Source organism: Oncorhynchus masou, chromosome 30, assembly GCF_036934945.1.
Source record: "Oncorhynchus masou masou isolate Uvic2021 chromosome 30, UVic_Omas_1.1, whole genome shotgun sequence".
Taxonomy (NCBI): Eukaryota; Metazoa; Chordata; class Actinopteri; order Salmoniformes; family Salmonidae; genus Oncorhynchus; species Oncorhynchus masou.
Window position 1 is genome coordinate 69,469,186 of NC_088241.1, and position 26,149 is coordinate 69,495,334.

Below are 26,149 nucleotides of genomic sequence, written 5' to 3' on the forward strand. Positions count from 1 at the left end.
TATAGAATGTAGTGTACAGCACTGACTGTTGGATATTGTTTTTCTGTTCCCAAGCTCTGAGACGAAAGGACGTTGTTTTTCTGTTCCCAAGCTCTGAGACGAAAGGACGTTGTTTTTCTGTTCCCAAGCTCTGAGACGAAAGGACGTTGTTTTTCTGTTCCCAAGCTCTGAGACGAAAGGACGTTGTTTTTCTGTTCCCAACCTCTGAGACGAAAGGACGTTGTTTTTCTGTTCCCAACCTCAGACGAAAGGACGTTGTTTTTCTGTTCCCAAGCTCTGAGACGAAAGGACGTTGAGCTACAACAAACTTCTCACTATTCAAATGAACATACAGTACATTATGATTACTTGGGCTTTAATTTATTGGTCCACCAAGTGCAAAATCAACCCAAATGTGCTAATTTGTTGGAGAAAATATAGGCCATTTAAAGCTGGATGGCTCAAAGTGAAGCTGAGCAGTGAGGAGGCAACGTTTAATAATGAACACAGAACTCTGTGAAATTACGACATGTGAGGAGACAAATCTGGGTTGTTGAGGAAGTAGATAAAACGCACAGAACAAGACAGGATCAACATTTCCTTTTTCAAACAGTCAGACATGGAGTCAGTTATCAATTACAGCCAATTACAGACTCTGTGGGTACCGCAGTCCACTGCAATGGCAATGTGACATTCACACTGTGGCCCAATTCTTAGGGTCTGTTTGAAAATGCATCCACCCTTCCTTTAATTATCTCTTGAAGTAATCACTGATTAAACACAGAAGGGAGCTTGGTTCTGATTCAACACAGAGAAGGGAGCTTGGTTAACTCTGACCCTGGGCTTAGCTCTGATTCAACACAGAGAAGGGAGCCTGGTTAACTCTGACCCTGGGCTTAGCTCTGATTCAACACAAAGAAGGGAGCTTGGTTAACTCTGACCCTGGGCTAAGTTCTGATTCAACACAGAGAAGGGAGCTTGGTTAACTCTGACCCTGGGCTAAGTTCTGATTTAACATAGAGAAGGGAGCTTGGTTAACTCTGACCCTGGGCTAAGTTCTGATTCAACACAGAGAAGGGAGCTTGGTTAACCCTGACCCTGGGCTTAGCTCTGATTCAACACAGAGAAGGGAGCCTGGTTAACTCTGACCCTGGGCTAAGTTCTGATTTAACATAGAGAAGGGAGCCTGGTTAACTCTGACCCTGGGCTAAGTTCTGATTCAACACAGAGAAGGGAGCCTGGTTAACTCTGACCCTGGGCTTAGCTCTGATTCAACACAGAGAAGGGAGCCTGGTTAACTCTGACCCTGGGCTAAGTTCTGATTCAACACAGAGAAGGGAGCTTGGTTAACTCTGACCCTGGGCTAAGTTCTGATTTAACACAGAGAAGGGAGCTTGGTTAACTCTGACCCTGGGCTTAGCTCTGATTCAACAGAGAAGGGAGCTTGGTTCTGATTTAACACAGAGAAGGGAGCCTGGTTAACTCTGACCCTGGGCTTAAGTTGGATTCATACAATCGTTCCTATGCAGATTGTGTTGCCAGACAGATGGAAGGTTCCTCTGGGCAGTCATACAGGATCAGAACAGCGTTGTGTCATGGTACTGGGGGGGTAGTTCAGTGTTTCATATAGCCTCTTTGGTAAACACACACAACATCTAATATCAGATTCTGCACCACCACAGTCCTCATTGGCATCACCATCCTGTTCCTCCCTCCCTAATATAAAAACGTTGATTACCTGAATTCAGGTGAACTGGAAGTGATCAATTAGACTAGCAGGAAGTAAAGACTCTTATAGCCGCCAAGGCTTTGTCTTCCTCTGTTAACCTGCCTCTGCTGTGCTCAGGTCTCCACGTGGGACAATAGCAGAGTTGAGCTAGTGGCCGTCCTCCTGAACAGAACACACCACAGACGAAATGTCAACACGCTCCTGTTCGGATTCAACGCCAAACCAAAAGGACAACAGGGACGTTTTTCAGAAAGAAAGAATGGTTCAGATGAATTGATAGCAAACACAAGAGTCCTGATGGTTAAACAGAGCGGGTCTGGGTGGAGGAGAGAAGTCATGTCTATGTTAGCCTAACCACGGGTTAAAGCTCTCCTTATTCGCCCATCCTCGTTCTCCTGGTCAGTCCGTTCAGTTTAAACATCTCCTCGGAAGCTGCACTGGTTGGTTGACACCAGGAGACGAGAGGACCGATCAAAGCTGCTGCCGTGTGACCAGCGGGGTGGCGATCTCCTGGACTTGAAGTGAGACGAGGAGTGTCAAGTTCCCGGGGACAAGGTCAGGGGGGGGGGGGGGTCAAACCCTCACCTAACCCCGAACCACCGTCCGGCTGAGATGCAGGCCACCGCTAACTGCCAGCTCTGGTCATTACCTCGCCGAGGCGGAGGCCACTTGCTGGGTGAGGTAGTCTCTCAGCTCCTTGGCGGCTGTGAAGCGTCCGTAGCGTTTTTTAGGGTTGGTACACTCGTCCAACAGCGCTTCTAGCTGGCCGTCTTTGGCTATGTGGGCGGGGGGGTCGTGGAGCAGGCCACCGGTGGTCCCTCGCCACGTGGCGTAACGCGAAAGCAGGTTCTGACACACAGCGTAGTAGTTGTGGTCCACGGTGACGCGGTTACACAGAGACTCCTTGGAGAAGGACAGGCAGGCTTCCTTGTCACAGTCCTCGAAGCGACTCTCGTACCACACGTCATAATTCTCTGGTTTATCTGGAGAGAGAGAGAGAGAGAGAGAAATGTGAGACAGGGAAACAGACAGGTACCCGGTCATAGTTCTCTGGTTTATCTGGAGAGAGCCCTATAGGGCGGTAGGTAGCCTAGCGGTTAAGAGCATTGGGCGAGTAACTGAAAAGTCACTGGTTCAAATCCCCAGCCGACTAGGTAAAACAAATCTGTTGATGTGCCCTTGAGCAAGGTACTAACCCTACTTGCACCAGTAAATTGCTCTGGATAACAGATGTAGCGATACTAATTATAAAGACAACATCTGGAATTGTTTTAAGATGGTCACACCATGGATCATTTATTTTCCACCATAATTTGCAAATAAATTCATAAAAAATCCTACAATGTGATTTTCTGGATTTTTTTTCTCATTTTGTCTGTCATAGTTGAAGTGTACCTATGATGAAAATTACAGGCCCCTCTCATCTTTTTAAGTGGGAGAAATTGTACAATTGGTGGCTGACTAAATACTTTTTTTGCCCGACTGTATGTATGTGTGTGTGTGTGTGTGTGTGTGTGTGTATATATTTTGTTTTTTTTTGTTTGTTGATACAAATATTTCATTTGGCCTTTTATTGAATAACACATTCATAAATATCAAAAAAAGGAATATGTTTTTAAAGTGTCTATCCAGGATATACCGTATAGGATTATTTGTAATTTTTTGGGAACACATTTAAACCCTTATTTTTGTTTACACAAAGCCACTTCCATTTGTTTGTATGGGTTACCTTAAGACGCGTCCCGTTGGGGTCGTCGAGGAGACGGAGAACACCATCATGTTTGTGAGAGTCGCCCCTTTCCATAGAGTAAGAAGAGTGATTTTTGAGCTGTCTCAGGGTGTGACAAACACCACCGTAGCTCAGCCACTTTACGGCCGCAAGCTCAGCCACTTTACGGCCGCAAGCTCAGCCACTTTACGGCCGCAAGCTCAGCCACTTTACGGCCGCAAGCTCAGCCACTTTACGGCCGCAAGCTCAGCCACTTTACGGCCGCAAGCTCAGCCACTTTACGGCCGCAAGCTCAGCCACTTTACGGCCGCAAGCTCAGCCACCATACGGCCGTAGCTCAGCTAAAACATTTAAAATATAATTTTTCACCACAGTAAAAACAAAACAAAATCACTGGATTATTATGTATCGAGTGGGACAGTGGTCAAAGACACTGGTTCAAATCCAGGCTGTATCACAACTGCCCCGACAGGGCGGCGCACAATTGGCCCAGTGTCTTCCGGGTCAATAGTGTATTCCACTTCCTAATAAAGCTGTGAATGACTTTAAAAAGATGAAAGGCCTAGAAGAATGTTGGTATTGTTCGTGACGCCAAATCATGGAGCCACAAACTGAAAAACTTGGTGGCAGCAGGGGGAAATGTTAGTCTCTCGGGAACGCCCTCCGTATCGAAGACATTGTAGTGGACAGAGATGAGAAGTACGCAGGCTACTGTGCAACACGCTATTCAGGTAGGATGCATTTTTCCCCCCCTCTCATATTTAATCATTATTGATATTTGTCTTTTTAATTGCTCCGTATGTAGCTTAAGATAGGTTATAAGTAAGCCTGTTGTAAAAAAAATCTATATCATTGCTGCCATTCGTTGGGTACAGTAGGCACTCGGTCATTTCTGCAATATAGTCTGTTCAAAACCAGTTTAGAAGTGTTTTGTTTCATTCTGTTTAACCATTTTTATTGGCCAAAATTACATTCCAACTGTAATGTTGTGTTTGATATAAAATACTTTTGATATTACGTTAATGAAGTTTATACATTTTTGTGAAGGTTTGGTGTTAACCTATTTTACTGCAGGTCTATGGTATGAAGGCAGCACGCCCTGTGAAGGTTTGGTGTTAACCTATTTTACTGCAGGTCTATGGCATGAAGGCAGCACGCCCTGTGAAGGTTTGGTGTTAACCTATTTTACTGCAGGTCTATGGTATGAAGGCAGCACGCCCTGTGAAGGTTTGGTGTTAACCTATTTTACTGCAGGTCTATGGCATGAAGGCAGCACGCCCTGTGAAGGTTTGGTGTTAACCTATTTTACTGCAGGTCTATGGTATGAAGGCAGCACGCCCTGTGAAGGTTTGGTGTTAAACTATTTTACTGCAGGTCTATGGTATGAAGGCAGCCCTGGCGCTCCAACGGACTCCGACAGCTGAAGTTGTGGTGAGGAAGAATGTTTCAGCTCTACCAGAGTTATTTCTAACAATATGATGCTTATATATACACACTGCTCAAAAAAAATAAAGGGAACACTTAAACACCACAATGTAACTCCAAGTCAATCACACTTCTGTGAAATCAAACTGTCCACTTAGGAAGCAGCACTGATTGACAATATATTTCACATGCTGTTGTGCAAATGGACTAGACAACAGGTGGAAATTATAGGCAATTAGCAAGACACCCCCAATAAAGGAGTGGTTCTGCAGGTGGTGACCACAGACCACTTCTCAGTTCCTATGCTTCCTGGCTGATGTTTTGGTCACTTTTGAATGCTGGCGGTGCTTTCACTCTAGTGGTAGCATGAGACGGCGTCTACAACCCACACAAGTGGCTCAGGTAGTGCAGCTCATCCAGGATGGCACATCAATGCGAGCTGTGGCAAGAAGGTTTGCTGTGTCTGTCAGCGTAGTGTCCAGAGCATGGAGGCGCTACCAGGAGACAGGCCAGTACATCAGGAGACGTGGAGGAGGCCGTAGGAGGGCAACAACCCAGCAGCAGGACCGCTACCTCTGCCTTTGTGCAAGGTGGAGCAGGAGGAGCACTGCCAGAGCCCTGCAAAATGACCTCCAGCAGGCCACAAATGTGCATGTGTCTGCTCAAACGGTCAGAAACAGACTCCATGAGGGTGGTATGGGGGCCCGACGTCCACAGGTGGGGGTTGTGCTTACAGCCCAACACCGTGCAGGACGTTTGGCATTTGCCAGAGAACACCAAGATTGGCAAATTCGCCACTGGCGCCCTGTGCTCTTCACAGATGAAAGCAGGTTCACACTGATCACATGTGACAGACATGACAGAGTCTGAAGACGCCATGGAGAACATTCTGCTGCCTGCAACATCCTCCAGCATGACCGGTTTGGCGGTGGGTCAGTCATGATGTGGGGTGGCATTTCTTTGGGGGGGAGCACAGCCATCAATGTGCTCGACAGAGGTAGCCTGACTGCCATTAGGTACCGAGATGAGATCCTCAGACCCCTTGTGAGACCATATGCTGGTGCGGTTGGCCCTGGGTTCCCCCTAATGCAAGACAATGCTGGACCTCATGTGGCTGGAGTGTCAGCAGTTCCTGCAAGAGGAAGGCATTGATGCTATGGACTGGCCCGCCCGTTCCCCAGACCTGAATCCAATTGAGCACATCTGGGACATCATGTCTCGCTCCATCCACCAACGCCACGTTGCACCACAGACTGTCCAGGAGTTGGCGGATGCTTTAGTCCAGGTCTGGGAGGAGATCCCTCAGGAGACCATCCGCCACCTCATCAGGAGCATGCCCAGGCGTTGTAGGGAGGTCATACAGGCACGTGGAGGCCACACACACTACTGAGCCTCATTTTGACTTGTTTTAAGGACATTACATCAAAGTTGGATCAGCCTGTAGTGTGGTTTTCCACTTTCATTTTGAGTGTGACTCCAAATCCAGACTTCCATGGGTTGATACATTTGATTTCCATTGATCATTTGTGTGATTTTGTTGTCAGCACATTACAATATGTAAAGAAAAAAGTATTTAATAAGAATATTTCATTCATTCAGCTCTAGGATGTGTTATTTTAGTGTTCCCTTTATTTTTTTGAGCAGTGTACACACACATATGAAAATATTCTTATTGAAAACTAACGAATTAGCCTCCTTCTGTACTGAAAATAAATTCATTTCGGTGTCGTAGCCGCCGGTCTCGCTCTCCCTGGGGCTAAGCCTAAGCTACACACGCACACACACACACTATTTCTAATACTACATAATTTAAACACACACAAACAAACAAATATTAATATCATACAGTGTCCTGATACACTATCAAATCTCTGACGGCTGAACTGTGAGGTGGACAATTATCGTTTTAGGAAAGTAAAACCAATAAAACAACAGGCTGTAGAGTTTGTGAATATGCTCCACATCGAAACACAAGGAATCGTGTTTTTTTGTAATTAGTTTTAGGCTGTTTAATTAAAGGACAAGTAAATGTGGCTCGTCATTTGGTCCAATATTCCTCGTTGCAGGGGGTTGGACGGCCTCGATGGCTTTACACACACCCAATGAATATGGATGATTGGGTTAAAATTCCCCAAATTTACGATGAAATAAAATCTTCCTGGTCGCTTGTCTAAAACGGAAACCATGGACTAAAAGACACGGATATTTTTTTTATATTTTATTTTTTATTATTTGACCTTTATTTAACCAGGAAAGTCAGTTAAGAACAAATTCTTATTTTCAATGACGGCCTGGGAATGGTGGGTTAACTGCCTGTTCAGGGGCACAACGACAGATTTGTACCTTGTCAGCTCGGGGGTTTGAACTCGCAACCTTCCGGTTGCTAGTCCAACGCTCTAACCACTAGGTTACACTGCCGCCCCATGATATCTATCATATATCTATCTATGATATCACAAGGAATAATGTGACAAGAGGGATTGAGTCCAGTACATTTCAACAGCAGTAAATGTATAATGAATATTCGTATAATGCTTTCGGATCAGATCCTCTTCCAAAAAGCTGGAATTGATCGAGACTCTGGGAAACAAACACCAATCTACCATGGGACCATTCTGGCAGCTTGAAGGGGGGTTTCTCAAAAATGGCTGTTTAGAAGGGGTCTATTTTTAAAATACATTTTCAAATTGGCATGATTTTTCGTAGGGAAATAATCAACACGGAAAATCTTACACGACCAGGCCCTGAAGGAGATTACCGCAAGTGTCTGGTGACATCAGAAGCAATTATAGAAATGTATTTGGGCTACATTACAACCAGTCAACAAACTCATTAAACATTTAATCTGGCAGAAAGAGAACAACCACTTTCCTGTTTAATGGAACCAACCAACATTTGGACACTTTCCTTCCGAGCATGTTATATTTCACTGTCTGTTTAAGCAGGTTTATAGGGGACAACACTGTTTAGGCAGGTTTATAGGGGACAACACTGTTTAGGCAGGTTTATATAGAGGACAACACTGTTTAGGCAGGTTTATAGGGGACAACACTGTTTAGGCAGGTTTATAGGGGACAACACTGTTTAGGCAGGTTTATAGGGGACAACACTGTTTAGGCAGGTTTATAGAGGACAACACTGTTTAGGCAGGTTTATAGAGGACAACACTGTTTAGGCAGGTTTATATAGAGGACAACACTGTTTAGGCAGGTTTATATAGAGGACAACACTGTTTAGGCAGGTTTATAGGGGACAACACTGTTTAGGCAGGTTTATATAGAGGACAACACTGTTTAGGCAGGTTTATATAGAGGACAACACTGTTTAGGCAGGTTTATATAGAGGACAACACTGTTTAGGCAGGTTTATAGGGGACAACACTGTTTAGGCAGGTTTATAGGGGACAACACTGTTTAGGCAGGTTTATAGGGGACAACACTGTTTAGGCAGGTTTATAGGGGACAACACTGTTTAGGCAGGTTTACAGGGGACAACACTGTTTAGGCAGGTTTATAGCAGACAAAACGTTGTGTTTAGGGAGGTTTATAGCGTCAAAAACATCTCATGATGATGAAGCAGTTGGAGATCAATAGTTCGAGAGGACGATGATCCCTGAGGATTCAAATATAATCAGAGATCAGCCGTTCTAATGCAGTGGTCCTACGGCCCTGTCAGGATGACTCAATCCCACTGCTACTGACGGCTATGTATGTTCTTTAATCCTTGTTGGGAATGAAATTTACATTCAGAATCCTATTTTCCTTAACCTCACCCCTTACCACAACCTCACCCCTTACCACAACCACAACCTCACCCCTTACCACAACCACAACCTCACCCCTTACCACAACCACAACCTCACCCCTTACCACAACCACAACCTCACCCCTTACCACAACCACAACCTCACCCCTTACCACAACCTCACCCCTTACCACAACCACAACCTCACCCCTTACCACCACAACCTCACCCCTTACCACCACAACCTCACCCCTTACCACCACAACCTCACCCCTTACCACCACAACCTCACCCCTTACCACCACAACCTCACCCCTTACCACCACAACCATAACCTCACCACAACCATAACCTCACCACAACCCCTTACGCTCAACCTAAATGTAACCCTAAACCCTTGAGCTTAAAATAGCCTTTGTCCTCATGGGGAGGTTTTACTCTCCTTGTTTTACTGTCCTTGTGGGGACTTTAGGTCCCATCTGCGAAAAACCAACCAACCAACACCCCCCCCCCACACACACACACACACACACACACACACACACACACAATTCCCCGCCAGCTAGCTAGGGTCCCATCTGCGGCCCCCTTTTGCAGATGGGCCCTTTCAGCTCAGAGTTATTTGACAAAAACAGATTAAGACTGAGCCAGAAATACACATGCTCAAGGTGAGGGTAATTACATTTAAAGTTTCAGAAGTATCAAACATCACGGCTAAGTGACAGACTGAGAAGGACCCAACAATACATATGGGAATAGTGACAGATTTTTTTCACCTCGTCGGCTCGGGTATTCGAGCCCAGCGGCCTTTCGGTTACCGGACAATTTTTTTGTAATGAAGCCGATGACTGAGGTGGTGTACTCAATGCCATTGGCTGAATCCCAGAACACATTCCAGTCTGCAAAACAGTCCTGTAGCGTAGTATCCACGTCATCTGACCACTTCCGTATTGAGCAAGACACTGGTACTTCCTGCTTTAGTGAGGGAGAGCGTTGTATGCATCTCCGTGTGTGGAGTAAAGGTGGTCTAGAGATTTTTTTTTTAATGAGGAGGATGGGATCCACCCAAATAATTTGTGTTCCTGGATCCTTTCACAGCATTATAAGGCTGCGTTAAGACACATTTATCAATGACCCAAAGCCCAGCTCAGTCAATACCTACAAATTGTGTCCTGACCCCTCCGGTCTCAGCCTCCAGTATTTATGCTGCAGTAGTTTGTGCGTCGGGGGGCTGGGTCAGTTTGTTATATCTGGAGTACTTCTCCTGTCCAATTCGGTGTCCTGTGTGAATCTAAGTGTACGTTCTCTAATTCTCTCCTCTCTCTTTCTCGGAGGACCTGAGCCCTCGGACCATGCCCCAGGACTACCTGACAACTCCTTGCTGTCCCCAGTCCACCTGGCCGTGCTGCTGCTCCAGTTTCAACTGTTCTGCCTTATTATTATTCGACCATGCTGGTCATTTATGAACATTTGAACATCTTGGCCATGTTCTGTTATAATCTCCACCCGGCACAGCCAGAAGAGGACTGGCCACCCCACATAGCCAGGTTTCTTCCTAGGTTTTGGCCTTTGTAGGGAGTTTTTCCTAACCACCGTGCTTCTACACCTGCATTGCTTGCTGTTTGGGGTTTTAGGCTGGGTTTCTGTACAGCACTTTGAGATATCAGCTGATGTATAAATAAATTTGATACATAAATAACATGAGCATGTCTACTTCTGGAAGCTATTTTGTAAATGATGTCGCCAAAGTCGAGGATCGGTAGGATAGTCAGTTTTACGAGGGTATGTTTGGCAGCGTGAGTGAATGAGTCTTTTTGCGAAATAGGAAGCCAATTCTAGATTGGACGGTTCTGACTTAGAATATGTGGACAACTACAAATACCAAGCATGCATTTGGTTTTACTAGTGTTTAAGAGCAGTTGGAGGCCAAGGAAGGAGAGTGGTATGGCATTGAAGCTCGTTTGGAGGTTAGTTAACTTCTTATGGCTGCAGGGGCAGTATTGAGTATCTTGGATGAAAAGGTGCCCAATGTAAACGGCCTGCTCCTCAGTCTCAGTTGCTAATATATGCATATTATTATTAGTATTGGATAGAAAACACTAAAGTTTCCAAATTGTCAATATATTGTCTGTGAGTATAACAAAACTAATATTGCGAAACCCTGAGGAAAATTAAAACAGGAAGTGGCTTCTATTTTGAAAACTCCATGTTCCATAGCCTCCCTTTGCTCCATTTAAAGGGATATCAACCAGATTCCTTTTCCTATCACTTCCTCAAGGTGTCAACAGTCTTCAGACATAGTTTCAGGCTTTTATTTTGAAAAATGAGCCAGAAAGATAACATCGCGTCAAGTGGTCACATGAGTTTTGCTCGCGCAACAGAATTTGGACAGCCATTGCTTTTCCCTCTCCTACTGATAAAGACATTTGCGGTTGATATATTATCGATTATATATTTTAAAAACAACCTGAGGCTTGATTATAAAAAACGTTTGACATGTTTCTGTGGACATTATGGAAACTATTTGGAATTTGTCTGCGTTGTCGTGAGCACTCTTTCCTGTGGATTTCTGAACATAATGTGACAAACAGAGGTATTTTGGGTATAAAAATAATCTTTATGGAACAAAAGGAACATTTGTTGTGTAACTGGGAGTCTCGTGAGTGAAAACATCCGAAAATCAAAAGGTAAACGATTAATTTGTTTGCTTTTCTGATTTTCGTGACCAAGCTACCTGATGCTAAGTGTACTTAATGTTTTGTCGTGCGAACGATAAACTTACACAAACGCTTGAATTGCTTTCAAAATCACACAACAGCTGTATTAACAAAAGGTTAAGCTGTGTTTTCCTATATTGCACTTGTGATTTCATGAATATAAATATTTGTAATATTCATTGAATGTAGCGCTATGCTATTCAGCGGTTGTTGATGACAATTATCTCGTTAAAGGGGAAAAAAAAAAATCAAGCACCCCAGAAAAGTGCTAAAAATAGCCCACGTTACATATATATGTAGCTTAAGAAACAAGGTTCATGAAATTAATAATTTGCTAGTAACCGATGACATTCATATTTTGACAATCTCTGAAATTATTTTTTAGATAATAGCGTCGATGATACAGCAGTAGCAAAAAAGAGAAATGCCAAAGGTGGAGGTGTTGCTGTTTATATTCAGAACCACATTCCTGTAAAGCTTAGAGAGGATCTCATGTTAAATACTGTTGAAGTAATATGGCTACAGGTTCATCTGCCTCACCTAAAGCCCATTCTGGTGGGAAGCTGCTATAGACCAAGTGTTAACAGTCAGTATCTGGATAATGTGTGAAATGCTCGATAATGTATGTGATGTCAACACAGTATCGTTGCATTCAGAAAGTATTCTGACTCCTTGACTTTTTCCACATTGTCAGGTCACAGCCTTATTCTAAAATGGATTAAATTGCCCCCCCCCCTTTAATCTACACTTAGTACCCCATTAAGACAAAGCAAAAACAGGTTTTTAGAAAAATTTGCAAATTCATATATTTCTTTTTATAAAGACTGAAACATAAGTGATATGGCCGTCTAGCAATAATCAACAACCAACAGCTTGAATAATTTTTAAAAAGAATAATGTGCATATATTGTACGATCCAGGTGTGCAAAGCTCTTAGACTTCCCCAGCAAGTTATAATCACTACCAAAGGTGACTAACATGTAGACTCAGTGGTGTGAATACTTATGTAAATTAGATATGTTTTTACTGTCATTATGAGGTATTGTGTATAGATGGATGAGGAAAAACAACAATATTTAATCTATTTCTGAATTCAGGCACTGTGTGGGTCTATACACCAAGGTGAAGCACAGGAAAATTAATGTACTTCGTTGCTTCTTTCTCTGAAACTCCAGAGTAGGTCTTCATTGTAAATAAGAATTTGTTCTTAAGTGAATTAAAAAGGTTAAATAAAACAAATTTAAAAAAATGTAAACGTGTTCCAATCACCTTCCTTCCCAACCAGGAAACAAACCAGATCATTTCCAATTCAAATGACTCCTGGAACAGCGTGGTTAGTTCCTCCTACCCTGATATCAGGCATCTAAAGATGAGCAGGATTCTCCTCACGCCACTCGCTCTCCCTCTCCAAATCACCCCGAGATGCCATCGGGTCAAATACACAGAATACCAGTACCACACCACAAAGCAATTACATTTTACCAGACCAGCTTCGAAAAACGGTGTGTTGTGTGCTTTTGTTTTACAAAAGCCAGCGGGGCTATATAATAAAGGACAATATCTTACCATGTACACTATAATCAGCATTATTACTATTAGCTACACTGACTCTACTACACCTAGATGGTGTGATTTTGGCAGGAAACCAGATACCTGCTGAAGCTGTTTGCATGATGGAGTTGAAAGTCAAATCAGCCTTTATTTAAATAGACAACATTTTACCTCAGGTTTAAGTGTCTTTCAGTCTCAGATCTGTACCTACCTACCCACACACCTACCTACCTAGCCACCCACCCTACAGCTACATAACCTGAGCAAAAAAAGAAACGTCCTCTCACTGTCAACTGCGTTTATTTTAACATGTGTAAATATTTGTATGAACATAAGATTCAACATCCGAGACATAAACTGAACAAGTTCCACAGACATGTGACTAACAGAAACTGAATAATGTGTCCCCGAACAACAGCCAATCAGTTGTGTTGTGACATGGTAGTGGTGGTATACAGAAGATGGCACTATTTTGGTAAAATACCAAGTCCATATTATGGCAAGAACAGCTCAGATAAGAAAAGAGAAACGACAGTTCATCATTACTTTAAGACATGAAGGTCAGTCAACCCGGAACATTTCAACAAGTTTTGAAGTTTCTTCAAGTGCAGTCACGAAAACCATCAAGAGCTGTAATGAAACTGGCTCTCATTAGGGCCGCCACAGGACTCAGAATGACCTCTGCTGCAGAGGATAAGTTCATTAGATTTAACTGCACCTCAGAAATTACAGCCCAAATAAATGCTTCACAGAGTTCAAGTAACGGACACATCTCAACATCAACAATTCAGAGGAGAAGGCGTGAATCAGGCCTTCATGGTTGAATTTCTGCAAAGAAACCACTACTAAACACTAATAATAAGAAGAGACTTGTTTGGGCCAAGAAACACGATCAATGGACATTAGACTGGTGGAAATCTGTCCTTTGGTCTGATGAGTCAAAATTTGAGATTTTTGGTTCCAACAGCCTTGTCTTTACGAGATGCAGAGTAGGTGAACGGATGATCTCCGCCTTTGTTGTTCCAACCGTGAAGCATGGAGGAGGTGGTATGATGGTGCTTTGCTGGTGACAAGGTCTGTGATTTATTTAGAATTCAGCGCAGACTTAACCATCAGGGCTACGACAGCATTCTGCAGTGATACACCATCAGGTATGCACTTAGTGGGACTATCATGTGTTTTTCAACAGGACAATGACCCAACACACCTCCAGGCTGTGTCAGGGCTATTTGACCAAGACGGAGAGTGATTGAGTGCTGCATCAGATGCCCTGGCCTCCACAATCACCCGACCTCAACCCAATTGAGATGGTTTGGGATGAGTTGGACTACAGAGTGAAGGAAAAGCAGCCAACAAGTGCTCTGCATATGTGGAAACTCCAAGAATGTTGGAAAAGCATTCCAGGTGAAGCTGGTTGAGAGAATACATGTGCAAAACTTACATAAAGGCAAAATACCATGATACCATGGCATTTGGCATCATGCGGCAGGGACCGGGAGACTGATGATTATCGAGTTAACGATGAATGAAGAAAAGTACAGAGAGATCCTTGATGAAAACCTGCTCCAGAGAGCTCAGGACCTCAGACTGGGGCAAAGGTTCACCTTCCAACAGGAGAACAACCCTAAGCGCGCAGCCAAGACAACGCAGTAGTGGCTTCGGGACAAGTCTCTGAATGTCCTTGAGTGGCCCAGCCAGAGTCCGGACTCTGCAGAAAAGAATGGGAGAAACTCAAACCGAAGAATACTGTGATCGCTGCCAAAGGAGCTTTAATTAAGTACTGACGAAATGGTCTGAAAACTTTCGTAAATGTAATATATATTTGTTCCCCTTCTTTTTTTATTTTTAAATGTTAAATTAGCAAAAATGTAAAAAAAATATAAAACTGTTGTTGCTTTGTCATTATGGGGTATGGTGTGTCAATTGATGAGGGAAAACAATAACACGTGAAGGGGTCTGAATACTTTAAGAATGCACTGTAACAACACACACACACACACACACACACACACACACACACGGTGAGTGTCCATCTGCTCTTTTGTGGTGAGAGACCTTGTACTCTGGCCAGCATTTTATCTCAGTGTGTGTTTGTCACGATCCATCCCCATCGCTCTCTCCCACGCAGACACAATCTGTCACAGGGCACAGCGGTGGCACCAGTCCCCCACAGACAGTGGTTTTATAATTGTAATATGATTTCTACAGCTAAAATGCCTTTCCCACCCTCTGCTGTAGAGCTGGGGAGGTGTGTGTGTGTGTGAGATGGGGTGTTAGAGGGGAAACTAGTGGCATGGGCTCCCACATGGACAAGATATGACAGTTTGTTCCACTTTGGTTTATCTATTTTAGCTGCTATCACTTTTGAAGGACAGACTGGAGCAAAGTTAGCATGTCACCTTAATCTAGTTAGGATCTGTGCATGGCTTCCATAGTAATGTACATGACGGAAATAAAGCCCAACCGCTAAACTGTAGCATCTTTCCATAGGTACCAACACGGCCCAAATCTCTGTGAGATAAGAGAGGGTGGATACTACATTTCTTCCATGGATGGTCATGTATCTGACCCAATTGAAGATTTGAGTTGTGGGTTAACAGAGATGACCATCACCCTGATCCTCTCCCAGCACAAACCTAGATCAGAGACACTACTGAGTACGAGAGGAGAGGTTGAGGAGAGGTTGAGGAGAGGTTGAGGAGAGGTTGAGGAGAGGTTGAGAAACACATGCTGACATCAGACAGGTTCAATCCACGTGTCAAATATGTGGTGTGGTAGTATAGTGCGGTAGCATAGTGTGGTAGTATAGTGAGGTAGTATAGTGTGGTAGTATAGTGTGGTAGTATAGTGTGGTAGTATAGTGTGGTAGTATAGTGTGGTAGTATAGTGTGCTAGTATAGTGTGGTAGTATAGTGTGGTAGTATAGTGAGGTAGTATAGTGTGGTAGTGTGGTAGTATAGTGTGGTAGTACAGTGCGGTAGTATAGTGTGGTAGTATAGTGTGGTAGTATAGTGTGGTAGTATAGTGTGGTAGCATAGTGTGGTAGTATAGTGTGGTAGTATAGTGTGGCAGTATAGTGTGGTAGTATAGTGTGGTAGTATAGTGTGGTAGTATAGTGTGGTAGTATAGTGTGGTAGTATAGTGTGGTAGCATAGTGTGGTAGCATAGTGTGGTAGCATAGTGTGGTAGCATAGTGTGGTAGCATAGTGTGGCAGCATAGTGTGGCAGCATAGTGTGGCAGCATAGTGTGGTAGTGCGGTAGTATAGTGCGGTAGTATAGTGCGGTAGTATAGTGTGGTAGTGTGGTAGTATAGTGCGGTAGTATAGTGTGGTAGTGTGGTAGTATAGTGCGGTAGTATAGTGTGGTAGTATAGTGTGGTAGTATGGTGTGGTAGTATGGTGTGGTAGTATAGTGTGGTAGTATAGTGCGGTAGTATAGTGCGGTAGTATAGTGCGGTAGTATAGTGCGGTAGTATAGTGCGGTAGTATAGTGCGGGAGTATAGCGCGGTAGTATAGTGCGGTAGTATAGTGCGGTAGTATAGTGCGGTAGCATAGTGCGGTAGCATAGTGCGGTAGCATAGTGCGGTAGCATAGTGCGGCAGCATAGTGTGGCAGCATAGTGCGGTAGTATAGTGCGGTAGTATAGTGCGGTAGTATAGTGCGGTAGTGTGGTAGTGTGGTAGCATAGTGTGGTAGCATAGTGTGGTAGCATAGTGTGGTAGCATAGTGTGGTAGCATAGTGTGGTAGTGCGGGAGTATAGTGCGGGAGTATAGTGCGGGAGTATAGTGCGGCAGTATAGTGCGGCAGTATAGTGCGGCAGTATAGTGCGGCAGTATAGTGCAGTAGTATGGTAGTATAGTGTGGCAGTGTGGCAGTATAGTGTGGGAGTATAGTGTGGTAGTGTGGTAGTATAGTGTGGTAGTATAGTGCGGTAGTATAGTGTGGTAGTGCAGTAGCATAGTGTGGAAGTATAGTGCGGTAGTATAGTGTGGTAGTGTGGTAGCATAGTGTGGTAGCATAGTGTGGTAGCATAGTGCGGTAGCATAGCGCGGTAGCATAGCGCGGTAGTGCGGTAGTATAGTGCGGGAGTATAGTGTGGTAGTATAGTGCGGTAGTGTGGTGGTATAGTGTGGTAGTATAGTGTGGTAGTGTGGTAGTATAGTGCGGTAGTGTGGTAGTATAGTGCGGTAGCATAGTGTGGTAGCATAGTGTGGTAGCATAGTGTGGTAGTATGGTAGTATAGTGTGGCAGTGTGGTAGTATAGTGTGGGAGTATAGTGTGGTAGTGTGGTAGTATAGTGTGGTAGTATAGTGCGGTAGTATAGTGTGGTAGTGCAGTAGCATAGTGTGGCAGTATAGTGCGGTAGTATAGTGTGGTAGTGTGGTGTGGTAGTGTGGTAGCATAGTGTGGTAGCATAGTGTGGTAGCATAGTGTGGTAGCATAGTGCGGTAGCATAGCGCGGTAGCATAGTGCGGTAGTGTGGTAGTATAGTGCGGTAGTATAGTGCGGGAGTATAGTGTGGTAGTGTGGTGGTATAGTGTGGTAGTATAGTGTGGTAGTATAGTGTGGTAGTGTGGTGTGGTAGTATAGTGTGGTAGTATAGTGTGGTAGTATAGTGTGGTAGTATAGTGTGGTAGCATAGCGCGGTAGCATAGCGCGGTAGCATAGCGCGGTAGTGTGGTAGTATAGTGCGGGAGTATAGTGTGGTAGTGTGGTGGTATAGTGTGGTAGTATAGTGTGGTAGTATAGTGCGGTAGTGTGGTAGTATAGTGCGGTAGCATAGTGTGGTAGCATAGTGCGGTAGCATAGTGTGGTAGTGTGGTAGTATAGTGTGGTAGTATAGTGTGGTAGTATAGCAGTATAGAGTGGTAGTATAGTGCAGTAGTATAGAGTGGTAGTATAGTGCGGTAGTGTGGTAGTATAGTGGGGTAGTATAGTGTGGTAGTATATCGCGGTAGTATAGTGCGGTAGAATAGCGCGGTAGTGGGAGTATAGTATAGTGTGGTAGTGTGGTAGCATAGTGTGGCAGTAGTGTGGTAGCATAGTGTGGCAGTAAAGTGTGATAGTATAGTGTGGTAGTATAGTGTGGTAGTATGGTAGCATAGTGTGGTAGTATAGTGTGGCAGTATAGTGTGGTAGTATAGTGTGGTAGTATAGTGTGGCAGTATGGTAGTATAGTGTGGTAGTATAGTGTGGCAGTGTGGGAGTATAGTGTGGGAGTATAGTGTGGAAGTATAGTGTGGAAGTATAGTAGCATAGTGTGGCAGTATAGTGTGGTAGCATAGTGTGGCAGTATAGTGTGGCAGCATAGTGTGGCAGCATAGTGTGGTAGCATAGTGTGGTAGCATAGTCTGGTAGCATAGTGTGGTAGCATAGTGTGGTAGCGTGGTAGTATAGTGCGGTAGTATAGTGTGGTAGTGTGGTAGTATAGTGTGGGAGTATAGTGTGGGATTATAGTGTGGTAGTATAGTGCGGTAGTATAGTGTGGTAGTATAGTGCGGTAGTATAGTGTGGTAGCATAGTGTGGTAGCATAGTGTGGTAGCATAGTGTGGTAGCATACTGTGGTAGTGTGGTAGTATAGTGTGGTAGTATAGCGTGGTAGTATGGCCGTATAGTGTGGTAGTATAGTGTGGTAGTATAGTGCGGGAGTATAGTGTGGGAGTATAGTGCGGGAGTATAGTGTGGTAGTGTGTGGTACAGTGTGGTGGCATAGTGTGGTAGTATAGTGCGGTAGTATAGTGTGGTAGTGTGGTAGTATAGTGCGGTAGTATAGTGTGGTATTATAGTGCGGTAGCATAGTGTGGTAGCATAGTGTGGCAGTATAGTGTGGTAGTATAGTGTGGTAGTATGGCCGTATAGTGTGGTAGTATAGTGCGGGAGTATAGTGTGGGAGTATAGTGCGGGAGTATAGTGTGGTAGTGTGTGGTACAGTGTGGTAGTATAGTGTGGTAGTGTGGTAGTATAGTGCGGTAGTATAGTGCGGTAGTGTGGTGTGGTATTATAGTACGGTAGCATAGTGTGGTAGCATAGTGCGGTAGCATAGTGTGGTAGTGTGGCAGTATAGTGTGGTAGTATAGTGTGGTAGTATGGCCGTATAGTGTGGTAGTATAGTGTGGTAGTATAGTGTGGCAGTAGTGTGGGAGTATAGTGTGGGAGTATAGTGTGGTAGTGTGGTAGCATAGTGTGGCAGTATAGTGTGGCAGTATGGTGTGGTAGTATAGTGTGGTAGCATAGCAGTATAGAGTGGTAGTATAGTGCAGTAGTATAGAGTGGTAGTATAGTGCGGTAGTGTGGTAGTATAGTGTGGTAGTATATCGCGGTAGTATAGTGCGGTAGTATAGTGCGGTAGTGGGAGTATAGTATAGTGTGGTAGTGTGGCAGTATACTGTGGTAGCATAGTGTGGCAGTATAGTGTGGTAGTATTGTGTGGTAGTGTGGCAGTATAGTGTGGTAGTATAGTGTGGTAGTGTGGTAGTATAGTGGGGTAGTATAGTGTGGTAGTATATCGCGGTAGTATAGTGCGGTAGTATAGTGCGGTAGTATAGTGCGGTAGTATAGGGTGGTAGTATAGTGCGGTAGTGTGGTAGTGTGGTAGTATAGTGCGGTAGCATAGTGTGGTAGCATAGTGTGGTAGCATAGTGTGGTAGTGTGGTAGTATAATGTGGTAGTATGGCCGTATAGTGTGGTAGTATAGTGCGGTAGTATAGTGTGGGAGTATAGTGTGGGAGTATAGTGCGGGAGTATAGTGTGGTAGTGTGTGGTATAGTGTGGTAGTATAGTGTGGTAGTGTGGTAGTATAGTGCGGCAGTATAGTGTGGTAGTGTGGTAGTATAGTGCGGTAGTATAGTGTGGTATTGTGGTAGTATAGTGCGGTACCATAGTGTGGTAGCATAGTGCGGTAGCATAGTGTGGTAGTGTGGCAGTATAGTGTGGTAGTATAGTGTGGTAGTATGGCCGTATAGTGTGGGAGTATAGTGTGGGAGTATAGTGTGGTAGTGTGGTAACATAGTGTGGCAGTATAGTGTGGCAGTATGGTGTGGTAGTATAGTGTGGTAGCATAGCAGTATAGAGTGGTAGTATAGTGCAGTAGTATAGAGTGGTAGTATAGTGCGGTAGTGTGGTAGTATAGTGTGGTAGTATAGTGCGGTAGTATAGTGCGGTAGTGGGAGTATAGTATAGTGTGGTAGTGTGGTAGTATAGTGTGGTAGCATAGTGTGGCAGTATACTGTGGTAGCATAGTGTGGCAGTATAGTGTGGTAGTATTGTGTGGTAGTGTGGTAGTATAGTGTGGTAGTATAGTGTGGTAGTGTGGTAGTATAGTGGGGTAGTATAGTGTGGTAGTATATCACGGTAGTATAGTGCGGTAGTATAGTGAGGTAGTATAGTGGGGTAGTATAGGGTGGTGGTATATCGCGGTAGTATAGAGTGGTAGTATAGTGCGGTAGTGTGGTAGTATAGTGGGGTAGTATAGTGTGGTAGTATATCGCGGTAGTATAGTGCGGTAGTATAGCGCGGTAGTGGGAGTATAGTATAGTGTGGTAGTATAGCATAGTGTGGCAGTATAGTGTGGTAGTATAGTGTGGCAGTATAGTGTGGCAGTATAGTGTGGCAGTATAGTGTGGTAGTATAGTGTGGTAGTATAGTGTGGTAGTATAGCAGTATAGAGTGGTAGCATAGTGCAGTAGTATAGAGTGGTAGTATAGTGCGGTAGTGTGGTAGTATAGTGGGGTAGTATAGTGTGGTAGTATATCGCGGTAGTATAGTGCGGTAGTATAGTGCGGTAGTGGGAGTATAGTATAGTGTGGTAGTGTGGTAGCATAGTGTGGCAGTATAGTGTGGTAGCATAGTGTGGCAGTATAGTGTGGTAGTATAGTGTGGTAGTATAGTGCAGTAGTATAGAGTGGTAGTATAGTGCGGCAGTGTGGTAGTATATCGCGGTAGTATAGCGCGGGAGTATAGCGCGGGAGTATAGTGCGTTAGTATAGTGCGTTAGTGTGGTATGGTGGGGGTAACAGAACAAGGACAGCAGGTGGTGGCAACAGAACAAGGACAGCAGGTGGGGGCAACAGAACAAGGACAGCAGGTGGGGGCAACAGAACAAGGACAGCAGTTGGGGGCAACAGAACAAGGACAGCAGTTGGGGGCAACAGAACAAGGACAGCAGGTGGGGGCAACAGAACAAGGACAGCAGTTGGGGGTATCCGAACAAGGACAGCAGGTGGGGGTATCCGAACAAGGACAGCAGGTGGGGGTATCCGAACAAGGACAGCAGGTGGGGGTATCCGAACAAGGACAGCAGGTGGGGGTATCCGAACAAGGACAGCAGGTGGTGGCAACAGAACAAGGACAGCAGGTGGTGGCAACAGAACAAGGACAGCAGGTGGTGGCAACAGAACAAGGACAGCAGGTGGGGGTAAGAGAACAAGGATCGCTAGGAAAGACACACACCGGCATTAGAACAACAAACATGCGAAGGACACAGACACTGGGTGTCATAGCAACAGAGAAAACAGTAGACAGAGAGACCTCCTATATTCAGCCTGATCACCAGAAATAGACGTAGATTTTGGACGTTTGAAAAGGTCCTGACAAGTGGATATATGTCTTCCTGAACTGGGCGCAAAATCATGATGCTCGGAGTCCAAGCACGCTGCTCAGACAACTGGGCCACCGTAGCTCACAACACTCTAGCACACCGTGAGAATACTGATGATACCTGATAAGAGCATTTATTTTTCTATTATTTTGTTTTAAGACTTCCCCAAACCATGCCCCTAACCTTAATGCCTAAACGTTACCCTTTGAGTGGTTTCGGTTTCAACCTAGCAGAATGAACCCGGTAGCCGCGCGGAACGAACCCGGTAGCCGCGCGGAACGAACCCGGTAGCCGCGCGGAACGAACCCGGTAGCCGCGCGGAACGAACCCGTCAAAAATAGACATTTGTCCGTCATACGTTGAATTTCGAATGGAAACTGAAATCTTGTTGCAAATTTCAAATTGCATTTCCTTTTGGGTACTTCAGATCACCACAGGACACCGTAATCTCCTCTGACCTTCCGTGTGGCCTTATCACATTAAAAATATATAAAATAAGAATACAATGACAAAGCTGTAACACATTATCCTAAACATAAACCATCAACTTAGTGAATCTCATTGGTGTTTGAAATGAGGGTGTGAAATATCATTTTTATGTCTTTGTTTTAAATGTTTTGGTGCTAAACTGGTGGTAGTTAGGAAAAATGTCAATAATTGGAGGAGTTGCTAATTTAAAATAATTACATTGTTGATTACATGCTTTTTTTCCCATTAATTAGGCTATTTTATCGTGAACAATATGGTCTGTCCACTAGACATTCGTGGACAATATGGACACAGGCGTAAAAACGTATTTGTACATTTGTCAAGTATAAAATCAGTCACCAAAACTGCCAAAGATTCCAGTAACTTTGGTAAATTACTGGTAGCTTTGCAACTTTAAACATCCCCCCCCCCCCCCGGCGGTGTGCCAATAACAACTCACTCTGTTTGATAAGTCTCTTGTCGGCCACCAGGACGTTCTCACCGTCCACCACGATGACCTTTCCGTCCCGCGGCCCCACGGCGAAGTTATCGAAGCTCACGTCCAGCAGGTAGAGGGCGAAGTCAAAGTCGTTGTTGGTGAGCTGCTCAGCGATGTCCATCAGCTGCCGGGCCAGGTCGACCCTCTTGTCCCACGGAGCGTTGTAGAAAGACCACAGCTCCTCACCGACGTAGTTCACCGCCACCACTCGACCACACGCCCCCAGGTACTTGGCAAACGGCCAGCCCTCGTCTGACGGGAAACTCTGCAGGGGAGGGATGTTGGTTATTAGGAGAAAATGGTATGGAGGAAAGAAGGAGCCCTGGTCTAACAGAAAGCTCTGACGGAAGAAGTCCTGTTTTCATTTAAAACAGGAAAAACAGCACCATATGAAGAGATATTGGGGGACACAGGAGGGATGAAGATCAGTTCTCTGCTGCCTGTGACTGGAACAAATTGCAAAAATTGCTGAAGTTGGAGACTTATCTCCCTCACCAACTTCAAACATCAACTATCTGAGCAGCTAACCGATCACTGCAGCTGTACACAGTCTATCGGTAAATAGCCCACCCAATTTTACCTGCCTCATCCCCATTCTGTTTTTATTTATTTACTTTTCTGCTCTTTTGTACACCAATATCTCTACATGACCATCTGATCATTTATCACTCCAGTGTTAATCTGCAAAATTGTAATTATTCGCCTACCTCCTCATGCCTTTTGCACACAATGTATATAGACTCTTTTTTTTCTACTGTGTTATTGACTTGTTAATTGTTTACTCCATGTGTAACTCTGTGTTGTCTGTTCACATTGCTTTGCTTTATCTTGGCCAGGTCGCAGTTGCAAATGAGAACTTGTTCTCAACGAGCCTAACCGGTTAAATAAAGGTGAAATAAAAATAAAATACAATTTGAGAAGAGAGGAAGGAAGAGGAGATTAATACACAGACGTCTGTGCCTGATATTACAAAGTCAGTGGGATATTAAACACAGAAAAACACAAAGAAGTGCCCAAAAAATGACATGTGAATGTAGCATGGCTTATGTGGAGCCCTCAGCTACAGTAAAACAGCCCATTATAATTAAATACAGTAACACCAATGGATGTCAATGTTAATGGCTGTCATTCATTGAATCAGATGGCTCATTCATTACAAAACCCACTGATAACTACATTTTTTTTTTCATTGGCAATATTAGGACATTTAGGCATGACATTGCCAGCATACAAACGCTGGACACTACACATCCAAGTATATCTGAACAAATTATGAAAGACAACAATTGTAATTTTGAATTCCGTAAAGTGAGTGTGGAAGAGGTGAAATAATTATTGTTGTCTATCAACAATGACAAGCCACCTAGTTCTGACAACTTGGATGGAAAATGACTGAGGATAATAGAGGACGATAATGCATCTCCTATTTGCCATATGTTCAATCCAAACCTACTAGAAAATGTGCCCCCTCAGGGCTGGGGGGAAGCTAGTCATTCCGCTACCCAAGAAAAGTAAAGGCCCCTTTACTGGCTCAAATAGCCGACCAATCAGCCTGTTACCAACCCTTAGTAAACTTCTGGAACAAAATGGTGTTTGACCAGATACAAAGCAATACTATTTCACAGTAAACAAATTGACAACATACTTTCAGCACTCTTATAGGTAGGAGGACACTCAACAAGCACAGCACTTACACAGATCACTCATGATTGGCTGAAAGAAATTAACAAAACAGCCCCCACAAAATTTTTAATCAGACTTCAGTGCGGCTTTTGACATTATCGATCATAGTCTGCTGCTGGAAAAACGTGTGTGTTATGGCTTTACATCCCCTGCTATAATGTGGATAAAGATTTATGTCTAACAGAACACAGAGGGTGTTCTTTAATGGAAGCCTCTCCAACATAATCCAGGTAGAATCAGGAATTCCCCAGGGCAGCTGTTTAGGCCCCTAACTTTTCAATCTTGACTAATGACATACACTTTGAGTAAAGCCAGTGTGGCTATGTATGCGGATGACAACACTTTACACATCAGCTACCACAGCAACTGAAATGAATGCAACACTTAACAAAAGAGCTGCAGTTATTTTCAGAGTGGGTGGCAAGGAACTAAAAGCATTGCATTTGGGACAGATCATTCCCTAAACCTCAACTAAAACGTTTAATAAGCACGTTGAGGTGACTAAACTGCTTGGAGTAACCCTGGATTGTTAACTGTTATGGTCAAAACATATTGATAAAAGAGTGGCTAAGATGGGGAGAAGTCTGTCCATAATAAAGTGCTGCTCTGCCTTAACAGCACTATCAACAAGGCAGGTCCTACAGGCCCTAGTTTCTACCTTCTTAACAACACTATCAACAAGGCAGGTCCTACAGGCCCTAGTTTCTACCTTCTTAACAACACTATCAACAAGGCAGGTCCTACAGGCCCTAGTTTCTACCTTCTTAACAACACTATCAACAAGGCAGGTCCTACAGGCCCTAGTTTCTACCTTCTTAACAACACTATCAACAAGGCAGGTCCTACAGGCCCTAGTTTCTACCTTCTTAACAACACTATCAACAAGGCAGGTCCTACAGGCCCTAGTTTCTACCTTCTTAACAACACTATCAACAAGGCAGGTCCTACAGGCCCTAGTTTCTACCTTCTTAACAACACTATCAACAAGGCAGGTCCTACAGGCCCTAGTTTCTACCTTCTTAACAACACTATCAACAAGGCAGGTCCTACAGGCCCTAGTTTCTACCTTCTTAACAACACTATCAACAAGGCAGGTCCTACAGTCTCTAAGTTTGTTGCACCTGGACTACTGTTCACTGTTAGCTCAGAACAGAGCAGCACGGCTGGCCCTTAAATGTACACAGAGAACAAACAATAATATGCATGTAAATCTCTCATGGCTCAAGGTGGAGGAGATATTGACTTCATCATTACTTGTTTTTGTAAGAAGTGTTGACATGTTGAATGCACTGAGATTTAAACTACTAACACACAGCTCAGACACCCATGCATACCCCACAAGACATGTCACCAGAGGTCTCTTCACAGTCCCCAAGTCCAGAACAGACTATGGGAGGCGCACAGTACTACATAGAGCCATGACTACATGGAACTCTATTCCACAGTACTACATAGAGCCATGACTACATGGAACTCTATTCCACAGTACTACATAGAGCCATGACTACATGGAACTCTATTCCACAGTACTACATAGAGCCATGACTACATGGAACTCTATTCCACAGTACTACATAGAGCCATGACTACATGGAACTCTATTCCACAGTACTACATAGAGACATGACTACATGGAACTCTATTCCACAGTACTACATAGAGCCATGACTACATGGAACTCTATTCCACAGTACTACATAGAGCCATGACTACATGGAACTCTATTCCACAGTACTACATAGAGCCATGACTACATGGAACTCTATTCCACAGTACTACATAGAGCCATGACTACATGGCTCTATTCCACAGTACTACATAGAGCCATGACTACATGGAACTCTATTCCACATCAAGTAACTGATGCAGCAGTAGAATCAGATTTAATAAACAGATAAAAATACACCGCATGGAACAGAGGGGACAGTGAAGCAACAGATAGGCACAGACACATGCATACACACACAATAACATGCGCACTATACATACACACAATAACATGCTCACTATACATACACAATGGGGA

The 26,149-nt window shown here is 44.1% G+C and overlaps 1 protein-coding gene across 1 annotated transcript in view; it reads right to left on the reverse strand.

The window, feature by feature from the left end:
• Positions 1 to 250: 250 nt before the first annotated feature.
• Positions 251 to 26,149, reverse strand: part of LOC135522956 (divergent protein kinase domain 2A-like) — a 71,995-nt gene continuing 46,096 nt past the window's right edge. Inside the window, exons 3-4 of the mRNA XM_064949683.1 lie at positions 22,402 to 22,705; positions 251 to 2,691 (exon numbers count right to left, since the gene is read on the reverse strand). Coding sequence (XP_064805755.1) covers positions 2,354 to 2,691; positions 22,402 to 22,705 — 642 coding nt within the window. The 3' untranslated portion in view covers positions 251 to 2,353. The remainder of the gene's footprint in view (positions 2,692 to 22,401; positions 22,706 to 26,149) is intronic.